General features: G+C 40.9%; 1 protein-coding gene across 1 annotated transcript in view; it reads left to right on the top strand.

Annotated features, from left to right (window-relative positions):
* The window catches only part of UBE3C (ubiquitin protein ligase E3C), a 173,717-nt gene that overhangs the window by 74,184 nt on the left and 71,999 nt on the right, over positions 1-27,534 (top strand). Inside the window, exons 11-15 of the mRNA XM_048837621.2 lie at positions 2,451-2,537; positions 5,404-5,561; positions 7,215-7,441; positions 14,579-14,683; positions 16,460-16,547. Of these exons, the coding sequence (XP_048693578.1) occupies positions 2,451-2,537; positions 5,404-5,561; positions 7,215-7,441; positions 14,579-14,683; positions 16,460-16,547 (665 nt within the window). The remainder of the gene's footprint in view (positions 1-2,450; positions 2,538-5,403; positions 5,562-7,214; positions 7,442-14,578; positions 14,684-16,459; positions 16,548-27,534) is intronic.

Raw genomic sequence — 27,534 nt, 5'->3', positions numbered from 1 at the left:
CTTGTGTTAGGAGGAGTAAATAACACTTCCTTATTTAGTTTCTCCACACCCGTCATGATTTTATAGATCTCCATCATATCCCTCCGTAGCCGTCTATTTTTCAAGCTGAAAAGTCCCAGTCTTATTAATTGCTCCTTATACGGCAGCCGTTCCATACCCCTAATAATTTTTGTTGCCCTTTTCTGAACCTTTTCCAATTCCAATATATCCTTTTTGAGATGGGGTGACCACATCTGCATGCAGTATTCAAGATGTGGGTGTACCATGGATTTATATAGCGACAATATGATATTTTCTGTCGTCTTATCTATCCCTTTCTTAATAATTCCCAACATTGTTTGCTTTTTTGAGTGCTGCTGCACATTGAGTGGACGTTCTCAGAAAACTAGCTACAATGACACCAAGATCTCTTTCTTGAGTGGTAACAGCTAATTTAGACCCCATCATTTTATATTTATAGTTAGGATTATGTTTTCCAAAGTGCATTACTTTGCATTATCAACATTAAATTTCATCTGCCATTTTGTTGCCCAGTCACCCAGTTTTGAGAGATCCTTTTGTAACTCTTCACAGTCTGCCTGGAACATAACAATCTTGAGTAGTTTTGTATCTGCAAATTTTGCCAACTCAGTGTTTACATCTGTTTCCAGATCATTTATGAATTAATCCCAGTACAGACCCCTAGGGGACACCGCTATTTATCTCTCTCCATTCTGAAAAGTGACCATTTATTCCTACCCTTTGTTTCCTATCTTTTAACGAGTTACCAGTCCATGAGAGGACCTTTCCTCTTATCCCCGACAGCTTACTTTGCTTAAGAGCCTTTGGTGAGGAACCTTGTAAATCCTCACCAAAGGCTCAACCTGATAATCTAAGTCCACTATATCCACTGGATTCTCCCTTGTCCACATGCTTGTTGACCCCCTCAAAGAATTCTAGCATATTGATGAGGCATAATTTCTCTTTACAAAAACTATGTTGATTTTTCTCCAACAAATTACTCCCTATACATGTCTCTACAGAGAATGAAAGCAATTAGAAAGATACCTAGACAAGTGGTTTTCAATCTTTTTTCATTTGCGGACCCTTACAAATTTTTTGAATGGAGGTACAGACCCCTTTGGAAATATTTGACATAGTCTGTGTACCCCCAGGACCTGCAGATTACTGGTTGTAAACCACTGACTTAGACTATTTGTTGTCCTGGCAGAGCAATCAACGGGTCAACCACTGTCTGCACAGAGACTCTCTAAGTGAATGTCAGGCTGCATTATTCTTCTCTACCATCTAGCACGTATTTTTCCTCCTCTCACACTCTCCCCTGACAGAGGTGAAAGCCCATTCCACCAGAGTGTAAGCAACCTCTGCGGCATCTCTGCAAGATGAACCCTTACTAGATATATGTAGAGTGGCTACCAGGATTTCCATCCCCACCTTTACAAAACATTGTGCATTGATGCAGATGACTTTTACAGATGCAAGAAAACTACAGGCCTGTGGGAGTGGCAGTATTACAGACTTCCATACCATCTGCATCCTCGCACCCCCTCCTGATTGACTGCTGCTAACTAATCTCCCACATGTAGAATTCACATAGGGATCATCAATTGAAGAAGAAATGGTGATTACTTACCTGTAACTGGAGATTCTTCAAAGGATGATACTTTTAATCTGTGAAAGGGCACGCCAAGTTTTAATTACATCTGTAAAATACTTGAGGGCCATTTTCTGCCTTTAAATGTATATGCACTGGCGGATGCAACTCCTCTTAAATTAAAAGGAGAATACTTGTATATCTGAGAACAAACATTGTCCCTTGGATTTAATTGTTATGCTAGATTCTAAAAAAGGAATGTATTTAATTCCATAACTTGCACCTGAACACACACACAAATAAGTGTACTAGATTTTTTAAACTAATTATTATTTTTGTGGAGATTAGCTATTCATAAGACGTTTTAATCTATTTTCAGATAAAAATTTTGTACTTTAAAACAATCTATATCAATTTTGCTTTGCTAATTAAGATTAATTAAGCCACACAGAGTGACCTGTCAGTTTCCCACCTCACCATTATAATGTTACTCATAAAGTAACTCAGAGGTTTGAAGCATGTAATGTTTGTTTAATGTGTGCCTCATTCCTTTGTACAAATTTGGGCCTCAGTACTGCAATGTGATGCAGGTTTTAATGCAGGGTCTACCTGTGCACTTCTCATTGCAGAATTACTGGATTTTACCTTATGGCATTATTACTCCCTTTCTTTAACAGTTAAAAATCTTTGTAATGTTTATATATATATATATATATATTACAATTACCTTAATTTATATTTCTTTGTACATCAGTTTGGGGAATGCTTGATTTGAAAGGCATGATAGAAATATTGTGGTTTTCTTGTGTGACAACCTTCATTTGCTTCAGTAATATATTTGCTTTTTCTCTTTTAGGCTTCTTTACAGTTTAGCATTTAATGCCAGATTCCTGAGGCATCTTTGGTATCTAATCTCTTCAATGACTACACGAATGATTACAGGGTATGTATTATATCATTTCTATAATTGAGCTCTTTTCATAATATAGCATGTCTTATGAAAAGGAAAAGAGAATTAATGGTATGGTGGACAAATATGATGGAAGGAAAAACAAACCAAAAACCAAACAAAACCCTAAAGTTTTCACTTAGTTCTTACTCAGTCAAAACTTCAATTGACTTCAATTGACTTAGTCTTTATTTAGAATACAAATGGCTTTATTATTTTAAAAATATTGATGATGACATTTGAAGTTTTGTTGTTGTTATGCCAGTTCACGTGATCAAACATTAAAAGTACTTTCTAGACAAATTGAAGCAGGAATCTAAGAAGAGCTCTGCCCCATATGTGGGTTATTCTCAACCTGAGGAATGTCAGACTAGTCTAGAGGCCAGATACACAGGATAGAGATAGTGAGCAGTGGAGAACAGTATATCCCTGGATCCACACCCTAACTCCCTTTGTAGATGTGCTCCTGTGATTATAGGTAAAATGGCAGATGGCTCATTAGCATCCATTTGCCTTTCTGCTCTTCCCCCACAATGTTCCTTGATGCCACCAGGTTTTAGGAGCAGTTTATGTGTGTGCAGGTTGTTACTAACACTGGTTATATTTAAAAAGTTGTTTAAACACCCATAACGGTGTTCTAAGTTTATGTTCTAATTTTGTGCAATAGAATATTTTTCATAATGGCAATGCAAGTATACTAAAAGAAACAATTTTAAATAAATTGGAAAAATATAACTACACAGCTGCACTTCAGGGTTTACATTATTATGTATGATAACTGAAGAGGAGTCTAAACCAGTCAGAATGCAGCAAATCTATGCAGTTATTAATGCATAAATGTGTAATTCGTGCCCTAGTTACATAATTCTCTGATAAGGGCTGTGTGGCTTGTTTTTCAATACTGGTACAGTATTTATAATCCCATAATCTGGTTGACAGCTATTTTCCAGAGTGCAGAGATTTATAGCATCATTGCACAAATGTTTATCAATATCCATACTTTCTTCTTCTAGTGATTGTACATGTGCATTCTGCTTTTTGCGTGCACAGGTGCTGGAAATTTTTCCCCTCAGTGGTACCCATCAGGATGGCTCAAGCACCCTCTGCTGCCATGCGCTGCTGCTGTTGGTATAAAGAGCCAACTGACCCCAAATTCCCTCAGTTCTTTCTTACTGCCCATAGTGACCTCTGGTTCTGTTCTTCTTGCATTTGCAAATTCTCTCAGTGAACTGTGTTCTCTTGTATTATAAATAGTTAGTGTGATAAAGATTATTAGTATTTAGTTAGATTTTTAACTAACAATTCCTCTTTAACAATTCCTGGTGCGCCTTATAGTCATATTTTCTAAGCATGTAATTGCTTTATTTCAGTTTGTATCAGTTTCCAATTGCAGTGTAGTACTTATATTCAAAATATTTCATTATTCTGTGCTACCTTTCTCCAGAGTCATGCTGCAGGCTGGTGTATCTTTTATGCCTATTCTTAAGATGCATTTAATTACCATAAAACATAAGAGGACTCTTCATATAGGGTCATAGTAGTTAGAGGTGGAAAAGACCTTTTAGGCTATCAGGTTTATCTCATGGATGAAGGATGGTATTGTGGCTAAGGCCCAAGGCTGGGGTGTTAAAGATCTGAATTCTGTTTCCAGCTGTAACAGTCTTTTTGTGTGGTAGCGTGCAAGTCACTTAATCTCTTTTTCCCTCTGTTCTTCAGTTCTAAACCAGAAATAAGACACAATTCTAAAATAGAGATAACACAGGGGTGTGGTAATTGTATTTGTTAAGCACTCAGATACAAAACGCTGACAGCCTATAAATAATCATTCCATCTTGCTCAGGCAGGATATAGTTTCCAACAGAGGGCATATAAGATGTTAAACTAAGACTAAGCTTTATTAGCTTGTGTGCCTCATCCAGTGCACTAAATGCCCCAGTACCAATTATGTGGGTGAATCACTGTGCTCTCGAATGAACTCACAGAAAAAAGATAAAAAAACCCCCAAAACACCATATTACTCGTGGGCAAACTCTTCACAAAATGATCACTCCATATCTGACCTCTCAGTCCTCATCCTCAAAAGAAGCATTCACAACACCTTCAAAAGGTGAGCCTGGAAGCTTAAATTCATAACTTCGTCAGACAATAAAAATCATGGACTCAGTCAAGACACTGGATTTATGGCTCATTACAACAGACTATTAACCACTATCCCTCTTTAGTTTTAGAACTACAGAGGTGTTAACTGCCCACTTCACCTTGAATAGTCTCTGACATGTTAACTCCTTATACTAAACAATCTTCTCCACCATGAATAGAGGCCAGGTCTACACTACAAACTCACATTGGTATAACTATGTCTCTCGGCGTGTGAAAAATCCACACCCCTGAATGATGCAGTTAGACCAACCTAACCCCCGCTGTAGATAGCGCAATGTTGACAGGAGTAATTCTCCCATTGACATAGCTGTCGCCTCTTGCTGAGGTGAATTAAAGATGCCAACGGGAGCAGCTCTCCCGTCGGCGTAGTAGCGTCTTCACTGAAGTGGTACCGTGGCTGTGCCACTGCAACGTTTTAAGTGTAGACCTGCCTTTCGCTGTGACAATGAGTACCTTTCCCATACCTGAAGAAAAGCTCTCTGTAAGCTGAAAAGCTTGTCTCTGTCACCAGCAGAAGTTGGTCCAATAAAAGATACTACTTCACCATCCTTGTCTTTTGAATATCCTGGGACCAACATGGCTAGAACACTGCAAACTTTATAGTACTTTAAATAATATTTTGGCTACGTTGATGATGCTTAAAGCATTTTTTAAAAGGAAACATTTAATTGATTTTGTATTTTGATTTTTATATTTTAAGGTCTATGGTCCCACTGCTTCAAGTAATATCAAGGGGATCACCAATGTCTTTAGAAGATTCCAGTCGGATCATTCCACTCTTCTACCTTTTTAGTTCTTTGTTTAGTCATTCACTTATTTCTATACATGATAATGAATTCTTTGGTGACCCTATAGAAGGTAAGAGCTTCAAGCATTCTTTAGGATCTAATCTGACAGACCTTACTCTCTTGAAATTCCTGTTGATTTCAGTAGGAGTTTTGCATGAGTTACTCCTGGGGGAATTCTGTGCTACTACACACGTGCATAATTGATGAGCCATGCATATTTTTAATTTTTTGCTCAGAAAAAAGCTTCTGCTAAAATGTTGCTGCAGTTCCACCGTTTTCCCACCAGAGGGCACGGTTGTGCAAGAACAACAGCAGCTTCCATCAGAAAATAACTGCTGCAGTTAAGCCTTTTGCCCACCAGAGGGCTCTGTGGCGATAGAACACAGCAGCAGCTCCCAGCCAGCTAGGGAAGAGAAAGAGCCTGCCTTCTTCATAGCGCCCGTCAGGTGACGGGCTATGGGGAGACAGACAGCGTGGGGCTGCTGGGGGCGGTCAGACGGGAGCTCATAAGGGCTAGTGTGGGAGGACAGACTGGGGCAGGGGCAGGGGCTGAATGGGAGTGGAGGCACAGGGCCATGGGAAGAGGGAGGTTCAGGGCCACATGGTGATGGGGGAGGGGGTGCAGAGGTCTGAGTGGGGGCACAAAGGCACAGGGGAGGTGGGTATAGACACACAAAGACAGGGTAGTGGCTGGGTGGGGGCACAGACACATATGGGGAAGGGGAGAGGGTACAGTGCCACATAGGGACGGGGTACAGGGCCACATTGGGATGGGGGAGTGGGGGTGGAGGGACACATGTGGACAGGAGGTTCAAGGACACATGGGGGTGCAGGAACACATGGGGTCAGGGGCAGATGTGCCTGACCTGAATGGGAGAGGCTAGGGGTCAGCCAGCGTCTGCATGGGGGAAGCTCCCTAACAATCCCTCCATCCCCTGAAAAAAACCTGTTCCATACTTTTCCCACCCATACCCAACAGCTGTCCCAAGTTCACACCCAGGCTCCTTCTCAGCAATGTACTTCTCTCTCCCTCAGCTCCTCCGTTATCCCGACTCCCCCAAGCCTTTGCACTGCTTTTGAGGGGTGCGGGAATACGGTTCTGTATTGTAGTTTAAGTGAATTATTACTCAGAGTTCTCTATTAATATGCCTAGTAAGGAATCTATTTGTCAAAAAACATTTCCTGAATTTTTGTTGTTGTCTGTATTGTTACAGACATACTTGCTGACAGGTACTTTGAAATAAAATGACCAAAAATCACTGAAACTGGTGTGATTATATTGTGTTATTTTGAAAAATAAAATATGCAGAATTTTGCAGCATTTGAAAATATTGTGCGCAGATTTTTTAATTTTTTGTTGCAGAATTTTTAATTTTTTGGCGCAGAATACCTCCAGGAGTAAAGTAAGGACCATGAAGATTGGGTCTGCAGGCTGTTAACTGAACATTAAGTATGTAGTACAAAAATTAAGTGAGCATGTTAATATCCATTTCATTGTAATTTTAAGTCAGTACTATTGTAATAATAAAATGTCTGATAGATTCATTAATTTTTGCCAACTTCTTATGTTTTGTAGCTTTTGTTTCCTTTGTGCGTCTCCTTTCTCTATTGTGTGACTACTGTTTTTGCACAACAGAGTAAAAGAATAATTATATAAATATAGAAAAAATTGATTAGAAATGCTATTTTAAAAATGTAACCTTGTAGTTTTATGTAATTGTAGGTCAAAGACAATCATCAATGATGCCTTTTACACTAGAAGAGCTGGTAATATTATCACGCTGCCTTCGAGATGCATGTTTAGGAATCATCAAGTTGGCTTACCCAGAAACAAAGCCAGAAGTTCGTGAGGAATATATTGCAGCATTTAGAAGTGTTGGAGTTACAACAAATACAGAAATGCAGCAATGTATACAAACAGAACAAAAACGATGGATTCAACTGTTTAAGGTACAGGATGTTATTTTTCAGTTACAGATTAAACAAGACTTTCAGACCTGTTTCTACTGACATATACCATAACAGTATTTGGCTGCAGTTTGTTTCACAATTATACTTCAATCTCAGAGGTTATCTTCAGGAAATGTGGAATTTGGAAATAACATTTGCTTTAATGTGAATTCTGCATTTAAGAGTACACAGAATAACAATGTCATTTTGGTGACTGTAAATTAAATAATTTTAGCTTTTTTTCTTTGACATGACTTGAGTTCGTTTCATATTTTAATTGACTTATGTGGGAGTTAGTATAGAATATGAGTATTAATTGAGGCCCAATTCAGCAAGACATGGCTAATTTAAGCTTGTGAGAAGTTCCATTAACAGCAGTGGATCTGCTCACATGCTTAATGTTAAGGGTTAGGAAGGAACAATCAGTTTGCACAGATACAAAATGGGAAATGACTGCTTAGGAAGGAGTACTGTGGAAAGGGATCTAGGGGTCATAGTGGATCACAAGCTAAATATAAGTCAGCAATGTAACATTGTTGCAAAAAAGCACACATCATTTTGAGACGTATTAACAGGAGTGTTGTAAGCAAGATACAAGAAGTAATTCTTCAGCTCTACTCCGTGCTGATTAGGCCTCGACTAGAGTTTGCACGTGTACACAATAGGAAATGACTGCATGAGGGAAGATGGAAAGAATTGTGTTTGTTTAGACTAAAGAAGAGAGAACTGAGAGGGGACATAACAATTTTCAAGTACATAAAAGGTTGTTACAAGGAGGAGGAAGAAAAATTGTTCTCCATAGCCACTGTGGATAGGACAAGAAACGATGGTCTTAAATTGCAGCAAGGGCAGTTTAGGTTAGACATTAGGAAAAACTTCATGACTGTCAGGGTGGTTAAGCACTGGAATAAATTGCCTAGGGAGGTCATGGAATTTCCATCACTGGAGATTTTTAAGAGCATGTTAGACACACACCTGTCAGGGAGTGGTCTAGATAATAATTAGTCCTGCCATGAATGCAGGGGACTAGACTAGAGGACCTCTCAAGGTCCCTTCCAGTCCTATGATTCTATGACTAAATGCCGTGCTGACCTGCAGACTTGTGAGATTGATATTCACTGCTTTTACACCAATTTCACAACTACATCAAGACCAGTGGTGGACAACTGCTGTAATGCAGTAGTGAATCAGTCCAGTGAAGTAGACTTAGAGTACATCTATACTGCAATAAACAACCTGTAGCACTGAGTCTCAGAGCCCAGGTCAATTGACTTGGGTTTGTGGGGCTCATGCTACGTGGCTAAAAATTGCAGTGTAGGTGTTCAGGCTTGGATTGGACCCTCCCAATGGGGAGAGTCTCAGAGCCCAGGCTCCATCCAGAGCCTGAATGTCTACACTACAGTTTTTAGCTGCACAGCTCCAATTCCCACAAGACCAAGTCAGATGACCCGGGCCATCTGCAGCTGTGCCGCATGTGCTTCATTGCACTGTAGACATACCCTAAATGTATGTTGTTCTTAAATAACTACCAATACCTTCCTACCCCGTTTTACCCAGGGAAACCGAAGGTGTGAATTACGGAAAGCTGAGAATGTTGGCAGGAAAAAAACCTAAGAATATAACCATGGGGCGGGGGGGAGAGGAAGAGTACTTGACTTGCCATGAAATTTCTGCAGCAAACACATCTAGTCAGCTAAAATTGCTCATTAAAGGAGTGGGAGCAGAAGAAATGCATTTTCCAAATTGAATGCTAGATTTACAGTCCGTTTAATACTGGTGACCTCTCGCACACTAATGTTCAGTTCGAGTCATCAGCTGTCCCTTCAGGTCTTTTATCACTGCTTTTGTCAAGCTATCTATTTAATTGAAAGAAGTTAATTGAATGAAAATGATCAACTAAGCTTGTATTAATATTGCTAATGGAACTTTCTTCTTGGCCATGTTTGGAGAAAGATGTCATGCTAGACTTTAGGAAAGGCCCATTAATGCTTGCACTTAACCTGATGGGCTAATTAAGGAATGCTTATTCATTCTACAAGTCTATGATAGCCTCTATCCAGCCCATTCTGCCTGATTTTACAACACATTTCACTTATGAGCATGAGCATTATGAGCATTAGTAGCAGTGAGAGTAACTGATAATGTTTTGATTGCATTGAATACAGTCCTAATGCATCACTGAATTTATAATTTGTGCAGATTGCTCTAATATATGTTTGCACAATTTAATTTAATTACTTGTCTTTAAATTACCAAATAAACTTTCAATTTAAAGGTCACAAATTGAGACGCCAGTATTTCTATTTTACTAGGAATGACAGCATTTTGGACGTTTTTATGTATGTGGTTTATATCATGTCTTCCTCTATTTGTGCCTTTTAGTTTATCTTATTTAATCATTCTCCTTCACTTGCAGTTATGATAAAATTGTGTTAACATTTTGTTTTCTTTCAAGCAACTATTGAATTCTTGTCTTCTCATACAAGATAATAGTTGTGTATACAGTACTCAAAAAATTATTCTTTTCTAGACAGCTACTAGACTCCAGAAAAATTATCTGAACTTATTTACTTTTCTGTTTACCCATACTGTTCTCAGCAGTTTGTGTTTTGTCTATTAAGTGAATTATAAATGTAAATCTTAAAGATATCTTAGTCTCTAGTTCTGATTAGAAATGTGGTTAATAACAAAACAGCACTTGTTTACTTTTCAAACACATGACTAATTTATTGATAAAATTTTACAGTCAAGGCTGAAATTCACCTTGTTTTGGCAGGATTTCAGTGTCTGGCACTAGGTCTTTTCCAAAGGAGACCGTCCAGCCTTGACACTTGGTTTGCACTGATTTACAGTAAAGAAAAGTGAGCAGTATGTTTCTCAAAAAAAAAAAAAAAAAAGTAGTAAAATGCTGAAGTTAGAAATTGGAATAGCTTATCAAATAATAGACTCTTGCGCTACATGAGTGTAACCAAATCTTAAAATACTCAAGGAACTGACTGAGGAGATATCTGAGCCATTAGTTATTATCTTCAGAAAGTAGTGGAAGACAGGAGAGATTCCAGAGCATTGGAAAAGGGCAAATATAGTACCAATCTATAAAAAGGGGAATAAGGAGAACCCCAGGAATTCGACCAGTCAGCTTAACTTCTGTATGCAGAAAGATAATTGCTTAATTATTTGCTCCATCAGTTTGCAAACACCTGGAAGATAGTAAGGTGATAAGTAACAATCAGCATCGATTTGTCAAGAACAAATCCTGTCAAACCAACCTAATAGCTTTCTTTGACAAGGTAACAAGCCTTGTGGATGGGGGGAAGCGGTAGATGTGGTATATCTTAACTGCAGTAAGGCTTTTGATACTGTCTCGCAGGACCTTCTCATAAACAAACTACGAAATACAGCCTAGATGGAGCTACTATCCTGAGGGTGCATAACTGATTGGAAAACTGTTCCCAGAGAGTAATCATCAGTGGTTCACAGTCAAACTGGAAGGGCATATCAAGGGGGGGTCCCTCAGGGATCAGTTCTGGGTCCAGTTCTGTTCAATATCTTCATCAGTGATTTAGATAATGTCCCAGAGAGTACACTAATAAAGTTTGCAGATAATACCAAAATGGGAGGGGTTGCAAGTGCTTTGGAGTATAGGATAAAAATTCAAAATGATCTGGACAAACTGGAGAAATGGTCTGAAGTAAATAGGATGAAATTCAATAAGGACAAATGCAAAAAGAACAATCAGTTGCACACATAGAAATGGGAACTGAGTGGGAAGGAGTACTGTGAAAAGGGATCTGTGGGTCATAGTGGATCACAAGCTAAATATGAGTCAACGGTGTAACACTGTTGCCAAAAAAAGAAACATCATTCTGGGATGTATTAGGAGGAGTCTTGTAAGCAACACATGAGAAATAATTCTTCTGCTCTACTCCACGATGATTAGCCCTCAACTGGAGTATTGTGTCCAGTCTGGGCACCAAATTTAGGGAAAGATGTGGATGAATTGAAGAGAGTCCAGAGAGGAACGATGACGATTAAAGGTCTAGAAAACATGACCTATGAAGGAAGATTGAAAAAATTGGGTTTGTTTAGTCTGGAGAAGAGAAGACTGAGGGCAGACATAAGTTTTCAAGCAAGAGCAATTTAGGTTAAGTATTAGGAAAAACTTTCTAACTGTCAGGATAGTTAAGCACTGGAATAAATTGCCTAGGGGGGTTGTGGAATCTCCATCATTGAAGATTTTTAAGAGCAGGTTGGACAAACACCTGTCAGGGATGGTCTAGATCAGTGGTTCTCAACCAGGCGTACGCGCACCCCTGGGTGTATGAAGAGGTCTTCCAGGGGGTACATCAACTCATCTAGATATTTGCCTAGTTTTACAACAGGCTACATAAAAAGCACTAGCGAAGTCAGAACAAACTAAAATTTCTTACAGACAATGACTTGTTTATACTGCTCTATATACTATAAACCGAAATGAAAGTACAATATATATTCCAATTGATTTATTTTATAATTATATGGCAAAAAAGGAGAAAAGAAGCAATATTTCAGTAATAGTGTGTTGTGACACTTGTATTTTTAGGTATGATTTTGTAAAGCAAATAGTTTTTAAGTAAGGTGAAACTTGGGGCTACGCAAGACAAATCAGCGTCCTGAAAGGGTACATAGTCTGGAAAGGTTGAGAGCCACTGGTCTAGATAATACTTAGTCCCACCTTCAGTGGAGGGAACGGGACTAGAAGACTTCTTAAGGTCCCTTCTAGTCGTATAATTCTGTGATTGTGATTATTGAGAAAATATTTATTTGCTTTTCCTTTCATTTTTCTGAATTATATAAAAGATGGGAAAAGATTAATGGTTCCTAATGCCATAGCTAAGAAAATAGGGTATATATAGTCTTCTCTATGAACTATGTTCTGGATTTCTCTAACTTGTTTTGTATGTGTTCCATGTTCCACCTCCATCAATGTTAATGGAAAGCACATGTATGCAATATTTAATACTGACATTTAAGTCCTAATCCTGCAAATGCAGGTGTGCTTAACGATAAGCATGTAAGTAGTTTCAATTTGAATGAATGGGATTACTCAGAGTAAAGTTAAGCGTGAGCATAACTGGGGCCTTAGAAGTGGCAAGATCTGACACATGGAACCATCTGACCTCTTTCCTTTCAGGAGAATGCCTCTCTTCTTATTATATGAACATTGAAATAGAAATATCTGTCAAAATATGATTTGATGCATTTAGAATTCCAAGCCTTTCTGTGGAATCAAAAACAGGAGTTTTTCAAACACTTAAGTAGTTGATTATATTGTACTAAGTTCTGAGTTGGCTATTCTAAAACAGTAGAGTCAAAAACTACATTTCCTGACCTTTAATTTACACTGATACTTGTGTCTGGTACATTATTAGAAGGAAACTCCCATTTTTATGTATTTTTTTAAAAAATATAAACAAATTCAAAGGAATCTTTTTTGTTTATTGTGCTTTTCATTTTAAAGAATCCAATACATTTTGTTGGGGTAACTCCAGTCCCAGCTAATTTAATGCAGTCTTCTTTAAGCTTCTTTTAAATTTTTTTATTAACACATCCTTTTACTTCACATGGAAGATTTCTTTCTAGATTTTGTAACTGGGGGTGGCGGCGGCTAATGGAATCTCAGAACTTGAATGGCTCATCTAGCCTGCATCGAATTTTACAAGGGCAAGATGATGAAAGAATTCCTGTGTAATCAAACAGTTCTCCTAATAGCATTTTCTTTCAGACTTATTCCAACCTGCAGGACCTTCCTTTGCAAACTGGATATTAAAAGGTCCTTTGTTTAGTATCTAGAGACAAAGCTCTTTGGAAGGTCCATTAAGTTCTTTGTTGCTTTTGACACCTGCCCATGAAGACTGTGGTTCAGCAAGAAATACCTTGAAAGCACTGTCTGTGCATTTCTTCTACTTGTTTTTCAAGTGCTATAATTTTAAGTGGCAAAGTGTATTCCTACTTGTGGTAGCTTTGGTAACTTGCTTTAGGCTAGTTCTTCTGTAAAAGTATAATGCGTCCTTCCATTTGTTTATTACATATATTTGGGTCAGGTTACTAAGTCACTTCAAATATTTGTACCCAGATTTGGGAGTAGGAGGGATGTGATCGGGGTGATATTTGTGGGTGCAGTAGGGTATTGTAAAGGTACTGTTTGACTTGATATTTCTGACTGGTTATTTTCTGGTTTGGGGGAGCTGCTGATGTGTCCTTTATATTTTTTAAATTGTCAGAGGTGCCTAGTGCCCAGGATAAGTGTTTTCCCCAGCTTCCTTGTTTTGTTATATAAATATATTGAAATATCGATTTTTGTGTTTACCTCTACTCTTATCCTCTTGGACCATCTGATATTGAAATGGCCTTACCTCTTTTGACAAAAATTAAGCAATTTTAAATAAATATGTATGAATATATAAAATATTTTGGTGAGAAGATTGGAGTTATACAATTTCAAGACTAAATATAATTGATTTTTTTTTATATTAGATCAGTATCTGGTGTCTGTGAAAAATGTGTTTGGTGCGGGGCAGGGTGGGAGAAGAAGAAATGGGGAATGTTCTTAAAAAAACAATTTTTCTAATCTAAAATTGAAGCTGTCAGCCTGAAATGTATACTCAGTCTTAGAATATGGGACAGGTGATATGATGCTTAATGTAAAAATGTTTTAAAATCTTATACATTTTGTATATATTCTAAGTGCTCAGGTACCTTGATAAGCACAGTATAAATACTTAAAATTAGCTCTTATTTTTAATAAATGATCTTACAGAAGGAAATTATTTTGTGCTGATGTGATTACTTTTAGCCTTCCTGAGTTAGCATATAATTTTTTTATACGTTAGAGATATTCTGTGATCTGCAGAAGGGGAACCACTTTTCAGTAAACTAATTCTGGTGGTGATTTATGGCCAGATCTCAATTGCTAATCTCGTCTTCTAAAGTATTTAGTAATAAGAACAATGTAGTGTTATTTAGGGGGAAAAATAATTTAACCTGACCCACTATTACAGGACTTCTTTAGAAATTTGCTTTGAAGAATTGCCTTTCCTTTGCATGGTTTCATTTAGTGACTAGTTCATATTGAATAGAACTGTTTCTGTCATCTAGGTCATCACTAATTTAGTGAAAATGTTGAAATCTAGAGACACAAGGAGAAATTTCTGTCCACCAAATCACTGGCTGTCAGAGCAAGAAAACATTAAAGCAGATAAGGTAACAATAATGTTTCTTCACACAACATTTTAGATGTTTACCTTGAGTTTCCCCATCTTGTCTGTATTTTATCAAATATATTTAAACTTCCAAATACAAGGAATCAGATTTTCTTGGAAGAAAGAAATGACCTGCAGTATGTACACTAGTAACAGCTAGTGCAAGACTAAATTATATGATGTTGTAATACATAGTCAGATATTTGTTATGAGGTATGAGAATTACTTTTCAAGTGTGGCATCGATATTGCACAGGAATTAACTTAGTTTAAAATCTAGACATATGTTGCTGTTCTCTGAAACATCTCTCGTTAGTCTTGCAGCTAATCAGAAGATGTTACATGTAGTCGTATTACCAATTTGTAAAGTGGACCCTACTTACAGTGACCCTGGATGTAGTAATGTTCTATTTATAGTGAAAGGAGAATGCAAGTCCCAAATTGTCTCGATATATTAGAATGGGCAAATTACAATTTGGGTCATAGTGAGCCTCTTCTCACTATAAGGAATATACATTATGGTAAGAATTACTTCACTGAAAGAGGATTTCTCTGAATTGTAGTGGAAGCAGTCAAGTTTTGCTTTTGAAATAAAAATGTTCTTATGTTCTCAACCTAGAAGAGAACATAAGAATGGCCATACTGGGTCAGACCAAAGGTCCATTTAGCCCAGTATCCTCTCTTCCGGCAGTGGACGGTGCCACGTGCCCCAGAGGGAATGAACAGAACAGGCAATCATCAAGTGATCCATCCCCTGTTGCCCATTCCCAGCTTCTGGTAAACAGAGGCTAGGTACACCATCCCTGCCCATCCTGGCTAATAGCCATTGATGGACCTATACTCCATGAACTTATCTTGTTCTTTTTTGAATCCAGTTATAGTCTTGCTCTCTACAACATCCTCTGGCAAGGAGTTCCACAGGTTGACTGTTTGTTGTGTGAAAAGAGAGAGACTTTATTTCCTTTAAAGTTAAAGCAAAATCATGCCTGTTGTTTCTGAAGAGTGTGTGTATGTGTGTTAGAGATGGAATACTAATATACCAGTCAAAAATTTGCTCAAGCATAACTGGAACAGTTGAAGGCTTGGATCTAAGAAACAAGCCAAATTTGAAGTAAACTGGTCCAGCAGTTTTCACTGTATAACTCTTAGCAGCTAGTAGTGTTGCGCGTGCACAATTAAAAATTCTGTTTATTTTATGTGATCTACACACTTGAAACTTCCCAAAGTTTGAGATAATCTAAATTTCTGGAATGGTCCAGGTCTTCATGCATGCATGCTTGCTTGCTTGCTTTTTATTTATTTATTTAATTTTATTTCATTTCATTTTATTTTATTTATTTATTTATTTAAGATCTTGTGCCTGGATATTTCACAGAAATGCTGAAAGGAATGAGTTTTCATTTGACACTTAAAAAAACAAACTATAACTGAAGAATGTGTGTTAAGTACTGTAATTTACTGTATGTGATATACAGTAATTGGTAGTGTGAATTATACTGTATATTGTATTTCACCAGTGTTTTACAACCATACTTTAAGTCATAACCACGATGAGGCAGAGTTAAGGCTTACCTTTCCCCCATCACGTTCTGATTTTTGAGTTCTTGATTTTTCTATCTTAACATTGCATTCACTCTAGTTTTAGCTGAATATAATTTTAATAACAATTTAGATTTTCCAACACAACTGCTGTGGACTCATCAGCATACTATTTAAACATGTATTTATTTGCATCTTTAATAGGAAATGTTTAACTACAAGGTTTATTAATTTACTAGGTTACACAGCTTTATGTGCCATCAGCCAGACACGTTTGGAGAGTCAGAAGGATGGGAAGAATAGGACCACTGCAGTCTACTTTGGATGGTAAGATACTGTGTCTACATCACTTTTGCCTTAGGAACTAGAGCAATCTCAATTTGTCTCTCATAGGTGGTGGTTATACCAAGGAAATGTAGGTTTTCAAAATTCAGTTGAATAGTTCATGCTAACCATAATGGTTCCTAATAGCAATGTAGTCTCTAAGTTGTAATTTGTTCTCAGTACCCTCATTTATTTAAAATGCGACTGACTGTGATGTAGAGTTAGAGTAGTTTCATATTTTTTTAAAATACCTATAATTGTAACATTTCTTCCTGATTGGAAGAAGCAGCTTCCCTTAAGCCTTCTGCTGCCATTCCTACTTATATCAATGATATGGTGAAGAAATGATTAGGCTTGGTGTGTGTGTACATAATATAAATATAATACATATAAAATTGGACTATCGTATAATATATAAAAGCATCTCATTGTACTCTTATTTTCTATGATGGAAAATTCATGTTTTAAAAAGCTACCCATTAATATATAAATATAACAAATGAGCTTTATTTGCCATAATATGTAAATGTGAGGGAGAAACTTCACTGCACAATCAGCTGCTTTTCAAACCTGTGTATCTTCACTCCACTTCTTTTAGGATATAATTTTGCTTAAGTGAATATTTGAGAAAGGAATGGAAGATAGGGTCCTTAAACTTGAGGGAAGTTGGGAAGATTGGGCACGAGAGGAGGACAGAGCAGGGGAAGTGGAGAATGGCTGTTAGCTTCTTCCGCCCTGCATCGCAGTCTCGTCACTTCAGCCTATCAGCACAGAAGAGAGAATATACAGAGTAAAAACTGTGGAAAGCACTCTAATGATACCATGAGTGTCCATTAGTTCCTCCTGCAGAACCTGCTGAGGCTGCTGCTTGTGTCTGCTCCTGCCAGCTTGAATTTATCAGACCCTTGGGATTTCTTTCTTTCCCAAGTTCATGTAGCTAGGGAAAGTGGGAGAAAGGGTGCACAACACATAATGCCCTCAGAGGGAATAAGAATCATATCTCTGCAGTTCTGGGTTTGGGAAATTCTGTGGGAGGGAGGTATGACCTCAGTGTAACACTGTGGAATACAGACTGTCATTTCTGTTTAGTTGTCTGCCTCAAGAGTCATCCATGTTGTACAGGAAGTGCCAGATATGCCTCCAGGTGTTAACCTGGGTCCTGAGAAAGGTGGGGGGCACCTCCAACTCCTTGAGGGCCTCCCACCCCCAGGGAAACTCTTGTAAATCCAACAAAAGGATGTTTGAAGTGCTTCAGAGTGGGTAAACCTTCAAAGCAGAAGCTCAAGTTGGCCAAGAATATCAAGTGCCAGGACTCATTGCTAGCACTGCCTGAGTTGGCAAAAACTCAGTTTTTCCCATGCCTTCAGTAAGCCCAGGAGGCTGCTTCATGTATAGACAACATCACCACTGAAGCCTAGGGTTCTGCCAAGTGTATTCTGCTCCAGGCATTTGGGTCACTAATGCTTCATTTTGGTGATATTGAGCTGTGGCTCACTGGACAGGGCAGAACTTCCAGGTGAGAGACCAAGGGAGGAGGTTTCAAGACAGCCTCGACTCATGCACCCTGTTCAAAGTTTCTAACTTCATATACCTCCTTATTGAGACCTTGAGATATTCCCCTCCTGAATTCATGCAATCGGAGGAGAGGAAGATTTCAGCATCAGGATATATTTGGCAATCGGCCCAGATTGCTCCTGGCCTTCTGTGGGTATGTCTACACTGTAATATAAGCCCAAGTGGGGTTAATGGGACTCAAGTCAGCTGACCCTGGGTTAGAGAACACACAGGGCTTGAGCATCTACACTGATTGTTAACCCTAGATTAGGAATTTTCTAACCCAGGCTTGAACCTGGGGCTCTGGCATCCACGCTGCAGTACACAGACCCTAGTCAAACCAACCATATCCCAGACTCCTTAGCCCCCACCAAAATGTGGTCACTCTCTAGCCCTTTGTGGTGCACTGTGGGAAAACTTGACGGTCCATCCTGACATTACAGGAAGTTTGAACAGCTCGCCAACACAGCCTGCTGAGCAGTCATTTTGATTAGTGCATTCCCAGCTACCGGAGGCAGCAACATGGAGGAGGAACCTTTAGAAGAACTTCTTTGCTTGCATTTTCACTCCTGTGTCAGGAAATGGGCAGAGCTTCTGTAAGAAACAGGCGGACATTTCGGCAGCATTTTATGACCCACCAAAGGCACCTGACGTAGTTTATGATGGAGGTGAAGAAGTATCCAGGAATGGCAGACTTGAATTGGCTGATTCTGCTCATTAACGCTTGGTATAGCTGCTGATGCCCCATATGTAGACAGGTTTCAGAGTAACAGCCGAGTTAGTCTGTATTTGCAAAAAGAAAAGGAGTACTTGTGGCACCTTAGAGACTAACCAATTTATTTGAGCATAAGCTTTCATGAGCTACAGCTCACTTCATCGGATGCATTTATTTATGCTCAAATAAATTGGTTAGTCTCTAAGGTGCAACAAGTACTCCTTTTCTTTTTGCATATGTAGACAGGTGCTTCTGGACCAGAGCCACAAGCACAGACTGGTGGGATCACATGGTCATTCAGACTTTGGATGACCAGCAGTGGGTCAGAATTTTCACTTGAAGACAGCTATGTTTCTGGAGTTTTATGAGCAGCTAACCCCAACTCTCCAGCATAAAGACACATGGATGAGGCCACCCTTCCTAGGCCAGAAGCAGGTTGCTGTAGCCGTCTGAAAGCTGGCTACCCCACACTGCTACAGGTCCATTGCCAACCGGTTTGGTGTTGGAAAATCAACTCTGGGTAAAGTGGTGGCAGAGGTTTCTGAGGCAATCAGTCACATGGTTTGACCCAAAGTGGGGGGCATAAAATATTCCTGAAGTAATTTCTGGCTTTCAGAGAATGGGGTTTCCAAACTGTGCTGTGTTGCCTAATTCTTTAAGTGGTTACTGATTCTATTAATATTTTCCAGTTAATACTAATTTAAAGAGCTGGGGTTGATGAGTTCTAGTCCCAGAATCAGGCACAACAGAATTCAGGTTATCAAGTTCAATATCTGGTTGGGAACCCTGAAGTGTACAGAGATGACACTCTCACTAAGCGCAAAGCAAAGCTTTAAGCAATTTTATTAGTACAATAAATAGAGAGACAAATGCTCCAAACCACATAAAAATAATATAGCAGTAATATAATGTTAAAGGTAATCTCTTGTACCATTCCTCGCATATACTCACACCCTTTCTTGGGGATCTGGTGGTAAAAGACAAGTTGTCATCTACCCTGTCCTGCCAAATGAGTTTGATGGTCCAGATTCTACCCCTTACGTGATGGTCTGGCCTGTTATAGGGCCTGACGGTTGCCATGAATATTCATATAAAAGCCCAGCCTCCTTTGTCCATATCCAACTTCCTCACCCTACTAATGTTGCAGTGTCTTCGTTCTATAGCTTCTTTTGTTAATGATTTCAACTTATCAAACATGTCAGTTTGTTGCCATGGCAAGTTCATTGTTTAGCATCTGCCAGTGTTTCTATAGTAAAACATCCAAGCCTAGTATGAGTTCAGTGTTCCTGCTGTTACCATATATTATTTTGTACAAACTCCCCCTTAATCACAATGTTCCCAGATCCCCAGAATTCATGGCCACTGTTGAGCCACTAAATTATGCTACGGCTCATAAGCCTCAAAGCCTTATGCAAATTGCTTAAGCTAATAGGATAGGCCTGTAGGTTTCTTGTATTACTGCTAAATAAAATGCAAAGCTAGCTCTATGGACTATAGCTGGGACCATTGATGGGACTCATGTGCCCATAGATTACCCTCCTCAAGGAGCACATGAGTACATAAACTGCAAAGGATACTACTACATTCATATGAAGGCCCCTGTGGACCACAGAGTGTGATTTATGATCGCTTGTGTGGGTTGCACTGGGAAAGTTCATGATGCCAACGTTTTTTGCTGATCAGGAGTCTACATTTATGGACAGGCTGGGACACTATTCCCACCAAATGACATTGTCATAAACGGAGTTACTGTCCCCACCATTATCCTGGGGAGCTGCATATTTGCTTTTGCTTTGGCTTCTGAAACTACGCTGATTTCAGAGGCCCTTGGCAAAAGGTGGTTTAATTATACTCTCAGCATGTGCAGAATTGTTGCTGAAAATGCTTTTGACAGATTGAAATCCCATTGGAAATGTTGACAGACCCATTTGGATTCCAGTGTCGTCAGTACTGTCCACATTACTATGCTCTTCACAATCTTTGTGAAGCCAGAAGTGTACCATTTCCCGCCGAATGGAATCTCTGACCGTGAGAGGCCACCAAATTGCTACCCTCAATGGAGTTGGATGCACTCAGGCAACAGAAGTTATGGGTGCTTTGTGCTCCCATATTATGGACTTGCGTGGCCCAATGGAAGAGAAGGACTAGTACCTTTATGAACTTGCTTGTTTGTGGCAGCAGTATGGGGACTCATTGATTGTGGGGAGAGTACTAATGAATGACATGATCACTTATGAAATGGGGGGGGAGGGGAATTATTCACGGTATGGAATGATGTAAGAGAGTGATTGAAATGTGAATTGCTATAGATAACTGTATTGAGGATAGTATTGTCATGCTCATTCCTAATTGTTCATGATAATCTGTTTACCTTTATTATTTTGATTACATGATGTGAAGCAGTGATAGCAGTAAACCATCTTGATGAAATAAACTTTATTTATAAACATGTATTAGAAAAGTACAACCTTCACCCATTTCCGGGGAGGCCAGCTTTCAATACCACACCAAAACATCAGTAACAACAGAATCTGACAGGAAAAAAACATAAAAACAAAGTACATGAACAAGTGTGAACAGTAAAAAGAATGAGGAGTACTTGTGGCACCTTAGAGACTAACAAATTTATTTGAGTATAAGCTTTCTTGGGCTAAAACCCACTTCATCGGATGCATGCAGTGGAAAATACAGTAGGAAGATATAGATAGATAGATATATGTATATACACACACACAGAGAACATGAAAAAATGGGTGTTGCCATACCAACTATAATGAGAGTAATCAGTTAAGGTGAACTATTATCAGCAGGAGAAAAATAAACTTTTGTGGTGATAATCAGGATGGCCCATATCCAACAGTTGACAAGAAGGTGTGAGTAACAGCAGGGGGAAAAAATAAGAATGGGGAAATAGTTTTATTTTGTATAATGACCCATCCACTCCCAGTCTTTAGTCAAGCCTAATTTAGTGGTGTCCAGTTTGCAAATTAATTCCAATTCAGCAGTTTCTCAATGGAGTCTGTTTTTGAAGTTTTGTTGTTGTAGTATTGCTGTGACTTTCCTCCGAGCCGTGCAGGTTGGACTTGGCACTGAGGCATCTGTGGGGAGCACTCCTGCCACCCTCCAGGAGTCTCGGCACCATTTGCTGTTGCTGATGCTGAGCAAGAAGAGAGAGAAGCTGCTGGGCAAGAGGGGATGTTCCCCAACCCCAAGAACAGCTAGGCATGGAGACCAATGCAGAGTGCGACCTAGGTCAGGCCACTCCCTGGTTCTGGCATCCCAACAGTCAGTGCCATTGACTCTGGCCCTGATGCAGGCACTGTTAAGTCCAGTACCAGACAATCTGTCAGCACTGGAGGTCAGCATGGTGCCAGCACTATTGCAATGCTATCCACACCGGAGGCTTTCACTGCAGCCAGGGACCTTTTCTTACTATTGGTGCTGCCCTGACCAGCGGTACAAGGGTCGGTGCCAGCGGACAGAAGGGAGCATGTGGCCATCAGTTACTGTTCAGTACCAAGACCCACGGTGCCATTTAAAGGGAAGCCGGCCATGATGGCCCTGTCCTGGTCCTCCCCTCCTTGGCACTGATAGCCAGCACCAGTGGGATCCACTTTGGTGTGGTCGCAGGGCAGAGATTCCTCGTCATTGGAGTTAGATGTATTCCTCCTGTGCCAGAAGTCACCCCAGCACACCTCCTGTCGGCCCTACCCAGTGGTGGACCCAAGCCAGGTGTTGCCTTTGAGTACTTGGCTCCCTGGCTGGTGCCTATGCAGTGGCCATTTTGGAACTCATGGACCGTTTTCTCCCCATTCAGAGACACCAGTCATGCCATTCCTACTCAATGGCAGTCCCTGATCCAAACTCTGGTACAGAGTCTGGTGCCAAGTACCAGGAGCTGGTACCCCAGGACCCATCCAGTGTGGAAGATGAGGAGCGCCTTCAGCTGATGCTGGCCTCCTCCTTCTCCTCTTCTGATGAAGCTGTGTTGGGGATGGGCGCATCGTTTTCTGATGATGTCTTAAGATGCACCAGGAGCCGTTTAAAAGAGTATCTGAAAATTTGGGCATACAGGTGGAGGTGGTAGAGGACTCCTCCCATACTTTGGTCAACATCCTGACCACAATGGGCCGGTCAAGAGTTGCATTATCTCTCAAGGAGGCCATTATGGACCCAATAAAAAGGCAATCGCCGCTTCTTTCCCACCACAGCCATGAGGACTGAAACAAAGTACTTTGTAGTAGCTCATGGGTATGAGTTCTTGTATATGCATCCTCCCCTACCCGGGATCCCTGCTGGTTGCTGTGGCCAATGAATGGGAACGACAGAGTTTGCAAGGGGCAACTTTCAAAGCAAAGAACTCAAAAAAGCTGGACCTTTTTGGTAGACAGGTCTACTCAACTGTGGGGGGTGCAGCTCAGGATCGCTAACAAGCAGGCACTCCTGAGCAGATATGATTTCAACATGTGGGACTCCATGTCAAAGCTTAAGGACTTACTCCCGCAAGAGGCCAGACTGGAATTCTCCTCATCTGTAGAAGTGGGGAAATTTATAGCAAGAGCCTCATGAACAACTGCTAGACCAGGGAGTTCAGTGCCTCCTAAAGGGTGGGCGCCATAGAAGAGGCTCCACAAAACCTATGGGACTAGGGGTTCTACTCCCATTATTTCCTAATCTCAAAAGTCAAGGGTGGTCTTAGACCTATTCTATACCTGCACCAGCTCAACAGCTACCTCAAGAAGCTAAAGTTCTGCATGGTCTCATTGGCTTCCATCATTCCCTCCCTGGATCTAGTGGGACTGGTATGCCGCCCTCATACACCGCCCTTAAGAGATGCTTACTTTCATATCACAATCTTCTGAGGACACTGGAGGTTCCTCACATTTGTTGTGGACCACATACACTACCAATTTGCAGTCCTCTTGTTCGGCCTGTCGGCAGCCATACAAGTATTTATGAAATGCATGATGGTAGGGGTGGCCTTCCTGAGGAGGCAAGGGGTGAAAATTTACCCATATCTGGGCGACTTGCTGGTCAGAGCTCGGTCCAGAGCTCAGGTGGAGTCCAGCATTCTCCTTATTCGGTCGTCTTTCCAAACCTTAGACCTGCTAATAATGTTGAAAAGTCCATCTTCATCCCAATGCAGAGGATAGAGTTTATCAGAGAAGTGTTCATCTCTTCCCAGGCCAGGGCCTTCCTCCCAGAAGGTCATTTCCAGGCAATCACAGCCCTCCAGGGGCACGTGGTTGCCACAGTCAGATCTTGCCTAAGACTGCAGGGCCACATGGCCTCATGTATTTATGTGGTCCAGTATGCAAGACTACACCTCAGGCCTCTCTAGACATGGCTGGCCTCAGTATACACTCCAAACTGCCAACATCTGAACTCAGTTGTCATGGTTCCTCCCCTGGTTGTCACCTCCATTGACTGGTGGCTAGATCTGGTGGTTTGCGCAGGTGTCCCATTTTCTTGGCTCCAACCATCGATTTCCCTGGTCTCTGACGTACTGGTGCTAGGCTGGGGAGTTCACCTGGAGCCCTTGAGGACCCGAGACCTTTGGTCTCATGAAGAACTCTCTCTGCACATCGACATCAGGGAGCTCAGGGCAGTCCGTCTGGCACGATGGACGTTCCTACCTCATCTTGTGGGCAAGACTGTCTTGTTTCTCACAGACAACACAGTGGCCATGTTCTATATCAGCAAACAGGGAGGGGCTCGTTGTCCCCCTCCCCTCCATCCCCATGTCAATAGGCAGTTTGGCTGAAGGAATTTTGCATAGCTTATTCAATTAATCTCAAGGCCTCCTTCCTGCCAAGAGCGCAGATTGGGCTGGTGGATTGCCTCAGCAGGTCTTTCTCCGATCACCACGAGTAGTCTCTTCGACCGGATTTAGTGAAGAACATTTTCCAGAAGTGGGGGTCTCCCCAGGTAGACCTGTTTGTGACAGGAAGTGTCATCAGCTCTGCTCCCTGCAGGACCACAGCCTGGGGTTGCTAACGGACATCTTCCTACTTCCATGGAAGGGTCACCTATACTATGCATTCCCTCCTATTTCACTCATACACAAGGTCCTGCTACAGATCAAATAAGATTGAGTGCAGGTCATCCTGATAGCCTTGGCATGGCCCTCCCCCAGCATTGGTTCGCCACCCTGCTCGACCTCTCTGTGGCGACACCCAGACCCCTCTGCACTCAGACCTAATCTCTCTGGACCACAGTCATCTGCTTCACCCAAACCTTGGCTTCTCCACCTGATGGCCTGGAAGCTCCATGGCTGAATCTGGGAGAGCAAGCCTGTTTGAAGCAGGTTTGACAGATCCTGTTAGGTAATAGGAAACCCTCTAACAGGGCCACTTAACCTCACTAAGTGGAAGTGGTTCGCTCGCTGGGATGACCAGATAGAGGTCTTGCCGACAAGGTCATCGCTGCAGATCGTTCTGGACTACCTACTACACCTGAAACAGTGGATTTTGGCTATCTTGTTGATCAAGGTTCACCTTGCAGTGATACTGGCTTCCCCCCCCCTCAGGTTGATATTCTCACAAGATGTCCGTGTTTCTTTAAGGGCCTAGAGAGGATGTACCCCCAAGTATGAGAGCCCATCCCTCCTTGGGATCTCAGTCTGGTCTTATCAAAGCTTATGGGCTCACCATTAGAGCTGCTAGTGTCATGTTCCACCTCTCCTGGAAAGTGGCCTTCTTAGTGGCCAGCATTTCTTCTAGGAGGGTTTCAGAGATCCGTGCCCTCACTTCGGAACTGCCATACACAGATTTCTTTAAAGATAAGGTGCTGTTGCATCCGCACCCCACATTTCTCCCAAAAGTGGTTTCCCAGTTCCATAGCAGTCAAACTATCTTCTTGTCAGTTTTATATCCTCAGCTGCATGCAAACAGGAAAGAGCAGAAGCTTCACTTATTGGCTGTTAGATGTGTGCTAGCATTCTACATAAAAAGGAACAAACTGTTCCCGAAGTCCACCCAGCTATTTGAAGCGGTAGCAGACAGGATGAAAGGTCTTCCCGTGTCTGCTCAGAGAATTTCCTCTTGGATCATATCATGTATCCACACATGTTACGAACTAGTGGGTGTTCCACTCCCACCTATCCTAACTGCTCACTCCACAGGGGCACAGGCATTCTCAGCAGCATTTCTGGCACAAAAAGAAAAAGAGTACTTGTGGCACCTTAGAGACTAACAAATTTATTTGAGCATAAGCTTTTTGACTAACACGGCTGCTACTCTGCTACTCTGAAATCTGTCATTTCTGGCACAGGTTCCTATTCAGGACATTTGCAAAGCTGCAGTGCATACATTCTCTTCTCGTTATGCATCACCCAACAGGCCAAGGATGATGTCAGATTTGGTTGAGCTGTGTTGCAGTCAGCATGTCTGTGAACTCTGAGCCCACCACCTATTCAGCAACTTGAGAGTCACTTACATTGGAATGGACATGTGCAATCACTCAAAGAGGAAAAAATGGTTACTAACCTTTAACTGTCCAAGAACTGCCCTCCTACCCCGCCTATTGGAGTTGGCCAGAAAGAAGGAACTGAGGGTGCCTGGGGTCGACCGGTCCCTTTATACTGGCACTATGAGTGCGCAGCACCAGAGGGCTCCAGAGCCGAACTGACGGATACCATTGAGGGAATAATTTCCAGTGACTGTGCTTGGGGCACACACACACCTTCATTGGAATGGACACATACAACACATCTTGAAGAACAACAGTTACAGAAGGTTAGTAACCAGTGGTTTTTGGGTTTTTTTTTTTGAACAGTCCATGAATGTGGAGGTACTGCAGCCAGTAGAGGTCAAGGGGCCTGGAACAGGACAAGAAACAGAGGGTTATTGTCTCAAATGGCTCACTTGCAGGAGCACAGGAAAAAGCCTTGTGGAATTTCAAGGCCATAAAATGATATTTTTACAAACTGAACTTCAATATATTGTGAGAGGGATGCTTCAGACCACAAAAGCTCCCTGGACACAGCTTGGTTAATGTCAGCAAAAGAATTTCAGGCATGATAAGTTAAAAATGCAAAGCTGCTTTTTTGATTTTAGAAAATTGAAAAACTACTTGGATTGGGGAGGGAATGCTGCCATCAGTGGCTTTGCTACAAAAGCTTTTTCTATCATTTCAGGCCTTTCGCATTTTGGAGGACATAAGTTATTGTGGTGCCCAACTGGCAAAGGGAGATGTTACTCCAAGCTGCTAGTGCGAAACTTGCAGTTTATGTAACAGAAGTATTCAAATATATAGTGACTGAACAGCATATCTGTGAGTGGAGTGGGCTGGTCAGCTACCGAGGTGGCCTTGGAAAATGCACCATTCCCCAAAACATGACTACCTATCTGGAGTTCTGCTACAGGAGAAGTTTGCAGCCATCAGTACCCAGGATTGGCTCAGAATTCATGAGGGAATGAACAGGATGCTGTGTTAGCTTCCAAATGGCTTAGCCTGCTATGACAGCATGCAAACAGGCAGAACTCCACAGCCTTCCTCCTCCCTGCCACCCTGCCACCCCAGCACATTTCTGGACAAAATTTCAAACCACAGTTTTATTTGGGACAAATGATTTTGTCCCTGTGGACTTCATGGACTTCCTCTAACTGAAATGGACTAGATTTGGGAATGGAACACATTTCTACACACCCCACCCCCATACAGTTCATTGTTCCAAGGCAGCTTGTTAGACTGCTGAATGTTTACAGAGTGACATACTTG

Source organism: Caretta caretta, chromosome 2, assembly GCF_965140235.1.
Source record: "Caretta caretta isolate rCarCar2 chromosome 2, rCarCar1.hap1, whole genome shotgun sequence".
NCBI classification, from domain to species: Eukaryota; Metazoa; Chordata; order Testudines; family Cheloniidae; genus Caretta; species Caretta caretta.
This window is presented reverse-complemented; position numbering and strand designations above follow the sequence as displayed.